The 16641-nt window shown below is 49.3% G+C and overlaps 4 protein-coding genes across 4 annotated transcripts; 1 reads left to right on the forward strand and 3 right to left on the reverse strand.

The window, feature by feature from the left end:
• Positions 1 to 1485: 1485 nt before the first annotated feature.
• COCMIDRAFT_5435 (uncharacterized protein) lies at positions 1486 to 8578 on the forward strand (the record flags this gene model as incomplete). The annotated part of the gene is made up of 4 exons (XM_007689928.1): positions 1486 to 1858; positions 1914 to 2185; positions 2347 to 3661; positions 3714 to 8578. 4 exons carry the CDS (start codon positions 1486 to 1488, stop codon positions 8576 to 8578), a joined length of 6825 nt encoding a protein of 2274 aa, XP_007688118.1.
• Positions 8579 to 8934: 356 nt separating this feature from the next.
• On the reverse strand, positions 8935 to 10619 carry COCMIDRAFT_5436 (uncharacterized protein; the record flags this gene model as incomplete). Its single annotated transcript, XM_007689929.1, has 4 exons — positions 8935 to 9483; positions 9547 to 9971; positions 10032 to 10333; positions 10393 to 10619. The coding sequence occupies 4 exons, from the start codon at positions 10617 to 10619 to the stop codon at positions 8935 to 8937; spliced, it is 1503 nt and encodes a 500-aa protein (XP_007688119.1).
• A 1083-nt stretch (positions 10620 to 11702) lies between these two features.
• Positions 11703 to 12641, reverse strand: COCMIDRAFT_95848 (uncharacterized protein; the record flags this gene model as incomplete). Its single annotated transcript, XM_007689957.1, has 1 exon — positions 11703 to 12641. One exon carries the CDS (start codon positions 12639 to 12641, stop codon positions 11703 to 11705), a length of 939 nt encoding a protein of 312 aa, XP_007688147.1.
• Positions 12642 to 14630: 1989 nt separating this feature from the next.
• Positions 14631 to 16325, reverse strand: COCMIDRAFT_36911 (uncharacterized protein; the record flags this gene model as incomplete). The annotated part of the gene is made up of 3 exons (XM_007689942.1): positions 14631 to 15676; positions 15733 to 16131; positions 16187 to 16325. 3 exons carry the CDS (start codon positions 16323 to 16325, stop codon positions 14631 to 14633), a joined length of 1584 nt encoding a protein of 527 aa, XP_007688132.1.
• Between the last annotated feature and the right edge of the window lie 316 nt (positions 16326 to 16641).

Below are 16641 nucleotides of genomic sequence, written 5' to 3' on the forward strand. Positions count from 1 at the left end.
ATATTTTCAAACTGCCATTTCTTTTACTCGGCAATATACCACGGAACTGAATCGTTAGTGTTAGCATCGATCCATCTATACGAGAGGTAACGTATTTGGGTAATCTGGCCCGAGCACGTGCTAGCCAGATTGACAGACGTGGCTGATGCCTTTGCGAATCCACCCGCTCTGCACTCTACTGGAAGTAAAAGCCGGGTGCTGCAGGCCGCGTTCGGGGCAAGCTAGCAGACATCCGCGCGGAGTCAATAGCTCGCATTAAGTCGAAGCGAACTTGTGGAGCCCAACGGATTATCAATGGCTAGACTAGATGCATGATTCGGCCTGTCGTGCAACGAATTACATGGGAACTACAACCAGATTGGAGACCAAAAGGATCTTGGCAGGATAAGGTCTTCATCCAGTTGGTGGTTCTCGCGAGGACCTAGACCGTAACTCGAGTGCCTGACGCGTCCCCCCACGACTTGAAATCGCAGAGACCCACACATCCGCATTTGCCCTTGCCCATTGTTTTGTAAGCTTGTTAAATCTCTTACCTGTCACTCACCTACGATTCTTTCAAAGATTTGATTCGGTAGCTGTCGTGTTCAAATGTGACTGGTTTAAAATCCTCACCAATGCCTCATTTAATCCAGATACGAGAGCAACTTTGCCACGCCCACGACCCCTCCCAAATCCATGACCCAACGCAAGCTCTGCGACATTGCTTTTATATCCATTGAAACGTTCAGGAAGTTCTAAGCTCTTCGTGAGAGCAATTATCCGGTTTTTTGGTATACGCACAATCAAAACGGTAAAAATGTAAGAGCGCACATGCAGCTTGGGCCTGGCTTCACGTATCAGGCGTCCAACAAAGCTGCATGACCACCTTCTAACCGACAATCAACAGGCTCCAGCACATATCTGCTACATTCCCATAACCCGGATCAAGGGGGCTTTTTTCCAAGGTAGGGTGCTAACAGGATGTTTATATGATGCATTGATCAAAAGAGGGTACCCGATGTCGTGGAATCTAGATACTCCTGCCACACTACTAGTATCATAACAGTCACCACAGATTGCTCCATATACGTGCATGCATATGCAGCCTTCCCGTCTCAGGGATATGTGGAGCCATTCCCAGCTAGGCAACACGCCGCCTAACGCAGTATATAACCTTGTTCAGTTTAGACCCGATTGATACTATTCTTTTATTCCCCGCATTGTTTAACTTTCGGGCCTTTAAAATCTGGTCTTCCATCTGCACATGCCCTATTTTGGCTCCATCAACACACTCCTATAGCATATACCTTAAAAAACATCCAACTAATACGATTCTACACATGAAAGGATGATGTGTTTCTGAGAGTTCGAAACAATTCACTACGTCAGCCTTAAATTTGTTCTACCGAAGTACATGTGAGCGATGGGAGAAACAATTATAGGACCAAAAACCTACTAAGCAGCTGATCGCACAAAACACAACATCAGCGCAAAGCGCTTTTCGCAATGAAGCTCTCGAATACCCAAATAGGCTCCCAGCCAACTTCTCCCGAAACCAAAACTTTCGAGCCAATCGCAGTCGTCGGCTTTGGCTTTAAATTCCCCCAAGATGTAACAAACGCAGAGAGCTTATGGAAACTCCTCATTGAGCGTCGGTCGACCATGACCGAGATTCCCAAGAACCGATGGAACATTGATGGATTCTATAAGGAGAATGGTCATCGACCTGGCACTGTGAAGAATCGCGGTGGCCATTTTCTATCCGACGATCCAGCACGCTTCGATGCACCGTTCTTCTCTATTCAACCGGCTGAGGCAGAATGCATGGATCCACAGCAGCGCTTACTGCTCGAAACGAGTTACCATGCTCTCGAAAATGGTATGCGAATAACCCAGGATTACTGAAAACATATACTAATCCTATTCCCCTCCAGCTGGTATTCCTATGCAAGATGCTGTGGGCACTCGAACATCAGTTCACGTGGGCTGCTTATTACAGGAGTATAGCCAAATTTCTCAGAGAGATGCACAAATGCCTGGTGACTATCGTATCGTCGGCTCAAGTGGTCTAGCTATGTTATCAAACCGTTTGAGTTGGTTTTATGATTTCAGCGGACCCAGCATGACGGTGGATACAGCCTGCTCTGGTGGTCTTGTTGCTCTTCATCTTGCATGCCAGGAGTTACTTGCAGGAAACGTTAACATGGTAAGTCTAATCCCATAGCTCCCCCAAACAAAAAAAACAGAGAGAGATAGGAGCAGCATCTCAAAAGTGGTGGTGATATTTAAACTGATATGACGGTTTCGGCCCCCAATTTCTACCTGGGATAGATTTCAATCGTAAGAGTAGACTACTGACGATATCAGTCTCTTGTGTGCGGCACCAACTTGTGTCTGCTCCCAGACTCGACGGCCCTATTAAGCAGTCTCAACATGATGTCCAAAGACAGTGTATGCTACTCTTTCGACGAGAGAGCTTCAGGCTATGCGCGAGGCGAGGGGTTTGGAGTTCTGGTTCTCAAGCGGCTTTCAGAAGCTATTGCCGACGGAAACAACATCCGCGGTGTGATTCGGTCGACTGGTTGCGGCCAAGATGGCAACACTCCGAGTATTACATCGCCTAGCCAATCCGCACAGGAGCGCCTCATTCGCGAGACGTATGCAAGAGCCGGTCTCAGTCTTGACGAAACTCGCTACTTCGAAGCCCATGGAACTGGTACAAAGGCTGGAGACCCGTGCGAAGCTGCCGCTATCAATAGTGTATTTTCTGCTCGGACGCCTGAAGACCCGATTTTCGTTGGCGCACTCAAATCCAACATGGGTCACCCTGAAGGCGCTAGTGGTATCGCTGGGGTCATCAAGACGTTACTTGTACTCGAGAATGGTATCATCCCGCCGAATGTTTATCCTGAGCGCATCAACCCTGCCGTTACGGCCGCTGGACCGAACTTGCGATTCCCGCTGAAACCCGTATCATGGCCGACGAGTGGAGTCCGACGTGCGAGCGTGAATTCTTTCGGATACGGTGGAACGAATGCACACGTTGTTATCGATGATGCACTCAACTTTCTCCGCGAGCAGGGTCTAGAAGGAAGACAATGCACTGCAGATGTCCGAATGATTGAGGAAGCAAAACACGTCCATCCCTGCAACAATTCGACCCTGAGCCGCACTTCCAGCAACGAGAATGGCTCCGAAATTATGCCTTCTGGTAGCACAACCTGTGGCCACACGCCTTCTGGTTCTGCAGGTGATTACGACGAAAGCAATACTTTCCCTAATGAAAACAGCAAACATACCCCGAAGCTATTGGTGGTCTCTGCTTTCGATGAACGAGCAGTGAGCCGATCAATTGATGCCTTGAAGAAGTGGATGAGCGATCACTTGGATGATGAGAATCGCCGCCAAACACTCAACGATATCGCATATACTCTGGCAGAGAAACGTACCAAATTTCCATGGAAGAGTACTTGCGTGGCTTTCTCAGATACCCAGCCTGAATTGACATGGTCTCCGCCTGTAAGGTCGAAGCCCAATACAAATATCTGTTTCGTGTTCACCGGGCAAGGCGCACAATGGCATGGAATGGGTCGCGAACTCATGCGATACGATGTTTTCTCAAAAGCGATGCGAGAAGCTGACCAGTACTTTCGATCGCTGGGAAGTTCGTGGTCTTTGATAGGTATGGTCATCAACATCTTTCCAAGTCCATCCATCGAAGCTAATTACTACAGATGAAATATGCAACAAATCGGAGAGCGAAACAGCTATCCACAAACCGGAACTTAGCCAGCCGATATGCACAGCTCTCCAGGTTGCAATAGTTGACTTGCTAACTTCCTGGAAAATCCGAGCATCTATTTCAGTAGGCCATTCGTCTGGCGAGATCGCTGCTGCATACGCTAGCCACGCGATCTCACGCGAATCTGCATGGATGATTGCATACTTCAGGGGTCTTGCGGTCAGCATCACTCAGTCATTAAGCCCATCGAACGGTGCCATGGTTGCTGTTCAGGCCCCGTTGGACTCCTGGAAGCACTTAATGGATAAGCAGAATGAATCACATGTGGAAGACCCCATTGTCATAGCCTGCTACAACAGTTTGCGCAGCTTTACACTTTCTAGTCCTCGCGACGCTATTCATCAGCTTTCATCGACACTGAAAGAAGCAAATATCGAAGTACACATCCTCAAAGTTGATGTTGCATACCATTCTCATCACATGAAGCCAGTAGCTGGAATCTACGACAAGCTTCTTCGAAAGATCGAGCCCGGTGAACCGCTCGACGATCAGCCCTCTTTCGTGTCCACCGTCACCGGAAAACCCTTGGATCAACTCGCTGAACTGAGAACTGCGGCTTACTGGAACAGGAATCTTACTGGCTCTGTCAAATTCTCAATCGCCGTGGAAGGAATCTGTACAAGACCGGATACATCATCATGTTATTTTGTTGAAATCGGACCCCACTCTGCTTTGCGCTCTCCTCTCAGCGATATCCTCAAAGCTGCAGAGAGAGACGTCAAATCTGAATATGTTTCAGTCTTGCGTCGCAATCATGCGGCAGATATCACAGCCATGCAGTGCGCAGGAAAACTGCATACCATTGGGACATCTGTCGATATCTCGGCAGTCAATAATATCCGCAGTTCTGATTCAAAGCTTCTCACATCCCTTCCTAGCTATCAATTTGAAGACAAGAAGAGATATTGGCTAGAAGGTCGAACAAGTATCCAATACCGCCAAACCAAGTTTGTGCATCACGAGCTACTTGGGTCCCGCACACCCGACTGGAACGAACTGGAGGCACGCTGGACGAACCGCATCCTTCTAGACCAATCACCGTATTTGAAAGACCACATAATAAACGGTCTTTGTCTCATGCCGGCAGCAGGCATGCTAGTCATGGCTATCGAGGCAGTGCGCCAGTTTTACGGTGAAGCAGGTGCCGATGCTTCCGGATACAGAATGAAAGATGTTTCGTTCACGAAACCGATGACACTATCTGAGAATCCCCGAGGAACGGAGATACAACTTATGCTACGTCCCAGAAGTGTAGGTGCGCGAGAAGCGAAACCAGGAAGTTCGTGGAGCCATTTCTCGCTCTATGTGTATGAGAATGATACATGGCATCTTTGCTGCTCTGGCTCTATTTCAATCACATACGATAGCCCAAGCGAGACTTCAACTGAACAGACTCAAAGGTCTGAGAAATTTATCACGGCTGCAAAGCAGTGCCGCACTGACATCAGCCACGAGGAAATCTACAATGCGTTTAACAAGGCAGGGCTATCCTACGGTGCCACTTTCCGCAGCATGTACGATGTCAAGTGGGATGGGCAGAGTCAGCAAGCAATAGCATCAGTCGGCCTTGCCGAATGGCAGAAACATGCGAAATTCACATATACAGATGCCCATTTGATTCACCCCGCTGCGCTAGACACCATCTTGCAAACGACATTCCCTGCCTATTCAATTTTCTCCAAGAATGCGTCTGCAACAACAGTACCCACAGGCTTTACCAACGCCTGGTTTTCGTCCAATCTGCTGCGCGCATCGAACGAAGCAAAAAGTGTAAAAGTGAACGCGCAAGTCAAGGGTTGTGGGTTCCGGAACAAGCTGTTTGATGTCACTGCAGCGGACGAGCAGGATCAAGAGCTTTACTTTTACGGGGAGTTGGAGACTTCGACGATTGGAAGAAGCGGTGCAGCTGCGGATGAGGGAGAAGTACCGCCGACTTTATATCGCATTGATTGGCAACCGGCCAGCTTCTCCGATTTGACTCCGGAAGAGAGAGAATCACTTTACTCTGACTTACCGTTCTACGTTGTGTACGACGAGTGTGACTCTCTGCAAAGTAATCTAGCAGATCTGCTTGGAAAGGTCGCACTCTCACACTGTAATACTTCGTTAATCCCAATATCTTGGAAATCCGTTCCTGAGAAAGATTTATCCAAGGCTACCTATGTGTTTCTTCCTGGACTAGATGGGACGCTCTTGCGCCTCATGCAAGACGAAGATTTGAACAAAATCAAAAAACTCCTCTCCACAGCTGACGCACTCATCTGGCCTACGCTTCAACATTCAGCATTAGACCAGAGTCCTACAGAAGGTCTTGTATCAGGCCTTGTTCGTACGCTAGCCACGGAATCCGAAGACTATCATCTTATCAGTGTTAGTCTGAATCGCGAGAATGGGTTCGAGAAGTTGGCGGGTAATATCATGGCAATCTTAGACGCAAAGCTCGCGGATCAGACTAGTGATCCTGAAGATGAGTATTGGGAAGTTGATGGCGTTCTCTGCACACCACGGGTAGTCGATGATGCAGAGCTGGCCGCGACAGTACTGCCACAGTCCAAAGATGTCGCGACTACTGTTTCCAAACCATGGAGTGAACTTAAAAATCCAGTTCTCACAATCGGAGCTGCGGGCATCCTCAACACGCTGCACTACGAGCAAGATGATACCCAAAACGACACGCTTGGAAGCGACGATGTCCTTGTACAAGTCAAAGCAGTAGGCCTCAACCTTCGCGACGTTCAAGTCGCACTAGGCCAGATCCACGACGACGCCTTTGGCAGCGAAATTGCAGGCATCGTACTGCGAACCGGATCACGCAGCGCTTCACATTTCCAACCCGGAGATCGCATCTTCGGCATCACACGCAACGGCGTTGCACAAACCGCGGTGAGTAGCTACAAGCAGCTGCGCAAGATACCAGAGAAAATGGACTTTTCAGAGAATCTGAGCTTTGCCGAAGCAGCTGCGATCCCTGTAGCTTTCTGCACGGCGTACTATGCCCTGATGCAAGTTGCGGGTGTCAAGCTCGGCGACAATGTACTCATTCACGATGCGACTAGTGCGCTGGGGCATGCCGCTTTCAAGATGTGTATACATCGGGGATGCACGAACATCTTTACAGTGGTTGAGTCTGAAGAGCAGGCGGATTGCTTGCTTCGCTATGGGCCCATTACCAGGTCCTCTATTTTCGTTACTGGGGATCCGAATCTCGAGTACGAAATCCGGCGTCAGACTGAGGGTAGAGGTATAGATATCATTTTGGGCTCTACGGAGGACTTAAAGAGTTCAAGCGGCTGTATTGCGTCGTTTGGACGCATAGTTGATGTTGGGGAGAAGCATGCTTTTGCTTCTACGGCGAGCCGTCCAAAAGAGAATTCGTTACCGGCAGTGGTGACGAATAAGAATGTCACATTCGCCAATATCAACTTCCAGGAACTAGCGGAAAGCCGTTTGTTTGAAGGGATCTTCAAGAATGTCTGCGAGATGATTGACGACAGTCGTCTCATGCCACAAGTGTCGCTGGCTGTGTTCAAGCAAAGCGAGGCCGAGAAGGCTTTCCGTGCTCTGCAAGACAAGGACACTATGGCTAAAATTGTAATTGAAATGGACAGCGATGAAGTTGTCGAGATGGAAGTTGCATCGAGTCCTTCCAAGCTACTCTTCCATGAAGACGCGAGCTATCTTGTCGCGGGTGCTTTCGGTGGTATAGGCCAAAGCATCGTCCAGTGGATGGTGCAGCAAGGCGCCCGGTACTTGATACTGCCATCACGTTCTCCAGTCGAAGGGACCGGATCTGATCGCGAGCACTTCATACAAGAGCTCCAGGAACAAGGCGCCACCGTCAAAGCACCAGTATGTGATATCGCCGACAAACACCAGCTCCAAAGCATGCTGGATTCTCTCCGCGATCTCCCAGACATCAGAGGCTGCATCCAAGCAGCAATGGTAATGCGCGATTCATCCTTCACCAACATGTCAGTCGAAAAGTGGCATCAGTCTCTCGCCCCCAAAGTCGACGGCTCCTGGAACCTCCACCAGCTCCTCCCTCCCAACCTCGACTTCTTCGTCATGCTCTCCTCCTCAACAGGCATAATGGGCTCCTTCGGCCAATCGAACTACACAGCCGGAAACACCTACCAAGACGCCCTCGCCGCCCACCGCATGCGCCACGGCCAGCGCGCCCACACGCTCGCCCTCAGCATGGTAACAGGCGTCGGCTACGTCGCGCAAAACGAGCAAGTCCAAGCTCTCCTGCGCGTTCGGGGTATGCTGGAAGAAGTATCCATGCAAGACATCTTCTCCTTACTCCAATTCTGCTGCGATCCCAGCCGCGTAGATAATAGCAGTGTGGGTTCGCAAATCATCACGCCACTAACTCTCCCTGCGGATCTCCGTGCTATGGGTATCGTGGCTCCCCTCGGCAGTACGAGACCAATCTACCACTACCTCGACACGCTCCCTGCGCGTATCTCCAGCACCGCCGAAACAGATAAATCGCGGCCCTCGCACTTGCTGTCCGAAGCAAAGTCTCTGGCGCAAGCCACGGATATCATTGTTGGGGCCATCCAAACGCAGCTGTCTAGTCTGCTGGTTGTAAGCAAAGACGATATCGACCCGCAGAAAGCGATTTATCGGTACGGCGTCGATTCGCTGGTGGCGGTGGAGATGCGAAATTGGTTTTCCAAGGCGGTAGGGGCGGATGTGGCGACGGCGGATATCATGAGTGATGTTAGTATTTGGTTGTTGGCGGTCAAGGTTGCGGGGACGAGTCGGTTTGTGAGGGATGAGGTGAAGGAGTAGATTTAAAGTACAAAATCTAGTTTGGAGTTCTGTTGATTAGTGTGGAAATTGTAGCATAGTTGATTTTGCTTTGATTGTTGATGGAATGAACATGACGTCCTGGATCAATGTCAAAAGCTTTCTGAGTATAGCCTTTGAATAACCAAAGGTCAGAGTCACATATTATGGAAAGTAAGCAGGTTCTTGTAGGCTAGAAAGTAGACTGTCGAGTATAGAATAAACATGGAAGTCATGAATTCATATCTTTTACTTGTAAAAAACAACAAAGTATATTATACCGCGCGCAGCATAATGATAGATTACTGACGTAAAGCAAATCGTTAATTCGTTGCAAGGAACGTTTCTCATCAAACACGTTAATACACATATCTCCATCCGCGCTCGACACCAGTGTGCTCGGACCAGCCTTCAGCCTCATCGAGCTTCTTGTTAAGCTGCTTCGCACGCCACTTCACTAAGCTGGCTGAGATGCAGCAAATCAAGCAGCCCACCAAGATCAAGCCACCACCGAGTCTGTAGAAAGGCTCTTGGGACCTTGGAAAGAAGTAGGGGCTGAACCAGTGGCTGACTTGACTGATGCAGTTGGCAATAGCGATAAGAGCAGCCTTCTTGCTACGTGGGGCGGGGACGAGCGTAGTTTCCCAACTAAGCTGTAGATTGAGACCGGAGTAGGTGCCACTGATGAGGAGGATGAGACCAAAGTAGCGGGCGCCAATGTTGAGCGTTCCAATGAGCATGCCGCAGCCTGCTGCGCTGAAAATGATAGGAATCACGATGTGATAGAAAGACTCTTGGAAGCGACCAGAAGTATAGGCGAGACCGCAGGCGACTCCGTATGCGATAGCGTAGGGTGGGGCTTGGACGAGGTAAGTGGTAAGAGTGTCGAACTTAAAGGTCTTCATGATCTGTGAGGCAGAATGGTTAGTCGAGAGATAATTTCAGTAGCTTAGTAGAGAGGAATGACTTACCGAGGGCAGGAAATCCTTGAAACTCTGAGCGGTGACAAGAGCAAAATGCATCATGCAGAAGAACCAGGTGAATGGGTCCTTGGCAGCTTCCTTAAGTCCGTCCCATGTTCCACCCTGCTCCTCTTCATGACCGCCATTTGATACCTGGACACGGTATTGTGCCATTTCTGACTCCTCCTTCGATAGCCAGCGTGTGTTGTGTGGCCATGACGGAAGCGCCCAGTAGGCAATGGCCGCTACGAGAATGGAGACGGCGCCCTCGATGATGAAGAACCATTGCCATGCGTGTAGTTTGAGGAGATTATCCATGTTCTCTAGGATAGCTGCGGCCAAGAAACCAGACAAGATGTTGGACATGGTGTTTCCTGCGTGCCAGATAGCCATACGCATTGGATTCTCTTCTTTGGTGTACCATGAAGAAGTCACTGGCCTCTGTCAGTTTCAAATCTTCTCAAAGCGTGTCTGGCGTACAGGCTGGAACTTACTCAGTGTAATGCCCGGGAAGAAAGGTGCTTCTGAGAGCCCTATGAAGAAACGGCAGACTGCGAATCCAGCACCGCTTGTCATGGCCGGCATGCAGATCGTTCCAATACTCCAAGCCATCATCATGGATGGCAAAAGCAACCTGGGATCCGCCTTGGCAAGCCAAAGGTTACCGGGAAGCTGACCGACAAGATAACCCACATAGAAGGTCGAGATGCCAGTGTTCCACTGTGTATCTGACATGTGTAAATCTTCTTGAAGTCCAGCGAGGCGTGCGTTTGAGACATTGATACGGTCAAGATAGCTAGATGCACTGTCAACTATGCTCACGTGCAGGCCAAGTTTTCGGAATCAGGGTCTTACTTCATCAAGAACATGAGAGTGATGCAAGGCATTAGTCGCCAATCGAGCTTCTTGACAAGCTTCTTGTTCAATGCAGTCATCTGCTCGTCAGTCAAGTCGCGGAGCGATTCAAAGCGGGCTTGAATCTGCTGAGGTGTGATTAGGACCTGGCGGTCAGGAACAATTTCTTTGAGTTCGGCATCGGCGCCCTTCTCGTCGATGAAATCGACAGATTGTTTTTCCGTCATGTCGCTCGACCGAAGTGTCTATGTAGCACAGGAGTTGTTTTTGTTGTTGAAAAAAGAGCTAGGAAGTAAGATGGACACCCGTGCTGTTGGCTCCATAGTGATGCGCTCCATACTGTTATATATATTGAATGCCCAGATTGAATGCCCAGACTGGATGCCCAGAAAAGAGGCTTGATCATGGTGTATGCAGCCATCTGGATAGACCTTCCTCGCATGACAGGTGCTGGTGAATCCCCCAGATGAATGACAGGTGCGGGGCCCCGCAAACAACGAACGATTGGGATGGGCCGAGGCTGGGCTGAGGCTGGGCTGGACAAGAAAAACGTTAGTCGTTGGGAAAACCTAATCGTTCAGTCAGACTAGCTAGGATGAAGGCTTCGGCGCCGCCCTCGTAACGAGGCCAAGACCGGTCTTTTCCCTCGGGAAGCCGTCCCACTGCCGTCCCGCGGGTAGTGAAGAGCACTCTCATCTTCCCGCCACGGGATCAAGTTGCCACGGGAACGTTCCGGTGTAGGCATATGGAACACCAAGTATCATTATATCACAAGGAGATGGACAAGTGCAGCTCGTGCAAGAGATTCATCATGGCATGCCGATGACAAAATGAAAGCGAAGGACGGCTGAATTCATTTGGCCCAGTGAGATGTATAGCGCTCACGCTATCGGTGTAAAGTGCACTTAGCATTGGGTTTATTCTTCTTTAACTGTGTTAGTTCTCTCTTCTTTAGGGAGTGATAATCCCCAAAGTCCGTAGCCTTATTGTATCGTAGTCAATACTTCAAAAAGCCTGTTAGAAAAAGGAAGCGCATTAGAGTAAGATGTAGATAGTTATTGATACAACAAATTTCCGAGAGTACGTTTTAGAGAGTGGACCTCTATTGATAGCGCTAATGTAAAGTAACAAAAAATAGCACCAGATCTGGTGTTCTACAAGACCGACAACAGTATCTCAACTATCTTTTTGGGGGATCAGATGACGCTTAGCACAGTGTCCTTGAACCCCGACCTTCACCTACTATTAATACCCTAAAACAAACAAGAAATACATTAACAAGACTCAGAAAAAAAATGATATCGATTGGATTATTGGTTGGAAGGCGTCAGCAGATATGCGACCTTCTCATAAACTGTGAAAACAATGCCACCGCTCAAAACCAGCCTCCCTAACCGCATCGTGCTTCCGCTCCAGAATCCTCGCACTCCTCCCTTCAACAAGACCGATCGGAAAGCATCCTTTGTGCTCGCGCCCCGCGCACTCTGCGCTTGTGTTTTGATAGTATCGAAAGGTTGTGTTGCATAGACGGTAATGACACCGGCGACGGCACCCATGCCAAAAGTAAGTGCGCTGTTCTGCTTGAGGTTTTTCCGCCGCGCAAACTCTTTGAGCACATTGTACGATCCCATGCGAACCGCAGAAGTAGCTGATTGCTTTGCAGTTGTAGACACCAGCCCTCGGTATAGTCCAGCAATACCGTCTGTTTGTAGAATGACCCTCGAAGCGTGAAAGCCTCCATGGTAGCGTTGCCCGCCGCTCTTTGCGTTGTCGATCAGAGCAGTCTTGATGCGCTCTGTCGGTGTTACTGCAACTACACTCTCAACAGCACCTGCCAGCATGCCAGCGAGCATGCCGCGAGCCGGTGAGAGAACACCGCGTTCATCGGCAAGGCGGTTGCGGATGGAGTCGAAGGACAAGAAGCGAACGCCAGCCTTGAAAGCCGTGCCTACAATCAACGTAGAGCAGCCGGTATAGATGGCCCTTACACCATCCGTCTTGGCGACCTGAGAGAGAACGGTAAAGGGATTTTTTGAGCCGCCAGCGCCCACTTGGAGCTGCGCGCGTGTCTTGGCAAATTCGAACGGGTATGTTGCTGTGGCTTCAACACCTCCGGCGACGGCGCCAGAGAATAACGATACGATGGCAGTCGGGGTAGTTTTCTTGGGCGCTATCGCTTGAGATGGAGTGTTGAGGCTTGTGGAGGGTTGTTTCCGGTCAACCGGATGGGTAGTAATAGCTGCGCTCATGGTGGAAGGAATGGTGCGGTAAGCGCAAACTGTGTAAACTGTGTAGACTGTGCAGACCGTGTAAACTTTTCCATTACTTCTACTTGGCTATCGAGATGGTATATACTACGGTAACTCAAACGCGTGTTGATCAATGTAGCACAGAGGTTTCAGAGGGCATCCGTAGGTATGGAGCGGGTACGCATTGATTGCCGGAGTCGCAAAGTCATGTTCCCGCGGGATCTCAAAAGGCACACAGGGTCTGTTGGGTGGATTCAGCCCCGTTTCCTGTTTCTACATCGGAGCTGCAAACGGCGCCGTGTTCGGTAAAACGGAGCTTCTGCTCATGCATGCTTTCTTCCAAGGACTCGGGTTTGCCACCGCAGCGCCAATGTTCATTCCTCTTGCTTGGCAGTGCTTCGACCCATTTTTTTCTCCTCTTCGAGCTCTAGTTCGCTTGAAGTGTAAATAGTCCCCTCAGCTCGATTCTGGAGGAGCCGCCGTCATCACTTGGCTACAGGAAATGTGCTTGTTTCCCGGGAATTTTCCACCCACGTGGTGAACATGTGACCATACAGCGGACATCCGACCGAACGGCTTCCGATTTCTGTCCCAATTCAGGTATACCTCCTGGTTTACATCTAACCCAGAATGGCTTTGGTATGGGAGCCTGAGAATGAGGAGCGAGTCCGCTCACCAAGCCATCGTTTACCCGCGGGAAGAAAACGCTACCCGTTCGCTACACTACACAACGCAAGCCTTGGCAACAAATCGTCTCCATCATTTTTGACATCCCGCTCATGGGTACATTACACCACGATTTCTTGGCTTTCGTGACGGACTTGGCATATTTCAACAACCAGGCGTCTAGGACCGGCAGTGCATGCACATGATAGCCGAAGGTCCACACCTCATACGATGGAAGATTAGGTGGCCTCAAGTACATAGATAACAGAGTAGGCAAGTGGGGATCAAATCATTGAACAGGAAGGTATATGTAGAGTAAGTAACCGACGGATGAGTAGCATTCTGTATGCCAGCTTCACCAAGATCATGTGAGTTGCTATCTCAACAGATGTCGGTTCCCCATCTTGCAAATCCGACATGAGTACCCAACCGATTTGACTTGACAGGCACGCGGGCACTTCATCGGTTCACATACAGTACACTATTGACATCCCTAGCGAAACAAGGCCCACCCTCGAACGGAGTGGCAACAAACCAACAAGTTGTGCTTTTACGCAGCACGCGGTAATCATGACCCCGCCTCCGCAAACTAGCATAACCAGCCAGATAAGAAGAGTGGAGGGTTTGCTCTGGGCGGGCGCAGACCCACTGCTCCACATTAAATAGAGACGTAAAACAGGAATAGTGCAGTCACATGAACGAACAAAAGCGTTACCAGTCCTCGACGGGTTTTGAGAAGCACGGCGGAAGTCTTTCTCGAACTGACTTGCAAGAATCTCGTCAAGAAAACGAGAAAACTAGATGCCACAGAGGACTGAAGATTAGCAGTCATTTTGTTTTAATTGGATATAGTGACTAACATGAGCTATAGCTGAAATGGCTACATACAAGAAACTTCCTCGGGGAAAAAGGTGCAGTCAGTCAATCAAGGAGAAAATTTCAACGAAGCTCCTTCGGGCACGAACACTCAAATAATCCTTACTGAGAATCTCAGAAACCGAAAAGGGGATTGATTTCGATTGCTGAGGTGTTCTTCAATAATCGAATGTCCTTCTTGCGGCGGTCAGTATGGGTAGATCTGGTCAACGAACTTTGCGCATTGGCATCGATCGGGAATGATAAAACCTGGAAGAATGGTTATGGAAACGTTGGATTTATCATGTAGATAGTGCACTGCTTCACTTGAATACTTGTTGCGAAATTAAAAAGGTAACTTAGAACCTTGGTTAGTTATACCAAGACTATCTCTATGAATTTATTAAATAAGCGTTAGTCTATGTTCTTTGGTATCGAAGAAAGTCTAAATCTAACAGTTGTCTATGCTCAAGTGCTGCAGGTGTTTTCAGTACTAGTTTTTATGTACTCAACCTTTGAATCGCCAACCAAAATATCAAAGGTAGTAGTTACGCTCGCCCCATTGAGATTCGTTGTAGCAGTGTAGTACACGTATCCAGCTGTCTCTCGAGAGGTACGCTGCATAGGGATCACGACTGGGTTCAGCTTAGGAATAACCAGTCCTTGGACTGCCGTCTTCTTGACCACGCGAATTTGTGGGGTAGCTCCGCCGGCCAACAGCTTCTTTGAAATAGCAGCAACAAACGTCATGTCGACGGTTCTGTTTGAATTGAATGTGGCGCACGTCTGTGCCGTTTGTAAAAGCACATCGCCATTGACAGGATAGCCACCTGTTCCGCCGTTGTCGTAGATTTCGCCGTTGACGCGGATTTTGAACGAGTCAAAAACGTCGCTGGCGTTGAGTGATTGGAAGACTTCGAACCATTGAAAGTTCTCGTTACGGTATCCGAACGATGTTCCACCGCCAAATGAGGCCATCGTACCCTTAATCTCCTCCCCTAGAGTGCCATTGCGCGTAATGGGAATAATAGATGCGGTGAGAGATGCGGGATCACGGCCGGTAACTGGTGTGATACGGACACGGATGCGAACGCTGAAGTCAACACCGCCGTCTTTGTTGATTTCGTATTTGGTGGGGTATGGCTTGATTTCTGTTGGCTGCAGGGGCTCGGTGAGCGTGACGTCTCCCGGGACGAGATCTAGCATGCGTGCAAAGGCACCTTCACACTGCGACTTGAAATAGGCTGGATCCGCGAGCTTTCTCATGGTTTTGTTGTCGTCAGAAGCGAAGATACGCTTATCGGAGTTCAATGTATCGTTGGCGTTGCGGACCAGCGGGTTTGTGGTAGAGTTGTTAAGGTATTCCACCACCACTTGGTTGTCCAAAGCACCTGAGGTAGTGTCAAAACTGGCTTTGTTCTCTGCGCTAACTGGACCAGACACAATTTCAGGGTGGTCAACGGAGTGAACGCCACCGATGCTGTGTCCACAAGCAATCAAAGTGATCATGTCGACTAGCGAAAGTCAGCTTTCAGTCAATCTATGAGGTGACATACGACGGCGAGTTTACCTTCACTAATACTAGCAGTTGCAAATCGCTTGCGGGTGGTTTCGAGGCTTGTATGGGCCTCAGGTACTCCCTTGATGCCGGCCTCTGTCGCGTCTTTCCGGCCCAGCCTTAGTGGTACGTACATGTTCGCACAACGATCCACTGACATGACTAGCGACAATGCGAGAAGGTCTGCTGCCGAACTGCGGATATCGTAGGCGCCAGCCAGATCTGCTAACGTGTTGTTGAGCGCAGCGCCAAGATTCTCTGGTCGGTCAAGCTCGTATTGGATCGAGGCGTCCAATCCTCCAATTTTCGTAGAGGCATCGTGTGTCACAGCATCGTGAAAGGCGGTTCGTACCCACTCCGCTGCCTTCTGTATACCAGGTTGGCCGGCGCCAAAATCGCACGACTTGACTTCTGTCTTGATGTAAGTTGTCTATTAGACCATAAATACAGAAAAGGTAATGCGTACGATCGCCCAAAGTACCATCTCTGGCGTAGCCGAATTGGTTGTATAACAGGTCCTCGATGTGGTCGTATTGGTTGGGCCAGACATACGCCTGAGAACTGGGCGCAATCAGCGCAAGACCAATTGCAAGGTTGCTCTTCATGATGTCCTTGGGTTTGTACTGTAGAATGATGGAAATGAAAGACTGGAGAACGATACTCGCAGACGACACGGTTTATCAATGAACTATATAGGTACATTCGCTAACTAGGACGACGATCAGGAGCAAACGGCCAAATCGACTACTTCCGTGTCAGGACTCAGTCAAGCATGGTGTAACTTATCGTGTTAATAGTGGGCGTAGTGACATCGTATTCTGGATACGAATATTACAGTCATGGTAGTGCGATGAATTGAGGTTCGATGAGTGGCTTGAGGAACGGCCCGGGGTCGCGTCGTTCAGGGAGCGGCCTTTGATT

The sequence above is a fragment of the Bipolaris oryzae genome (genome assembly GCF_000523455.1).
Source record: "Bipolaris oryzae ATCC 44560 unplaced genomic scaffold scaffold_68, whole genome shotgun sequence".
NCBI classification, from domain to species: domain Eukaryota; kingdom Fungi; phylum Ascomycota; class Dothideomycetes; order Pleosporales; family Pleosporaceae; genus Bipolaris; species Bipolaris oryzae.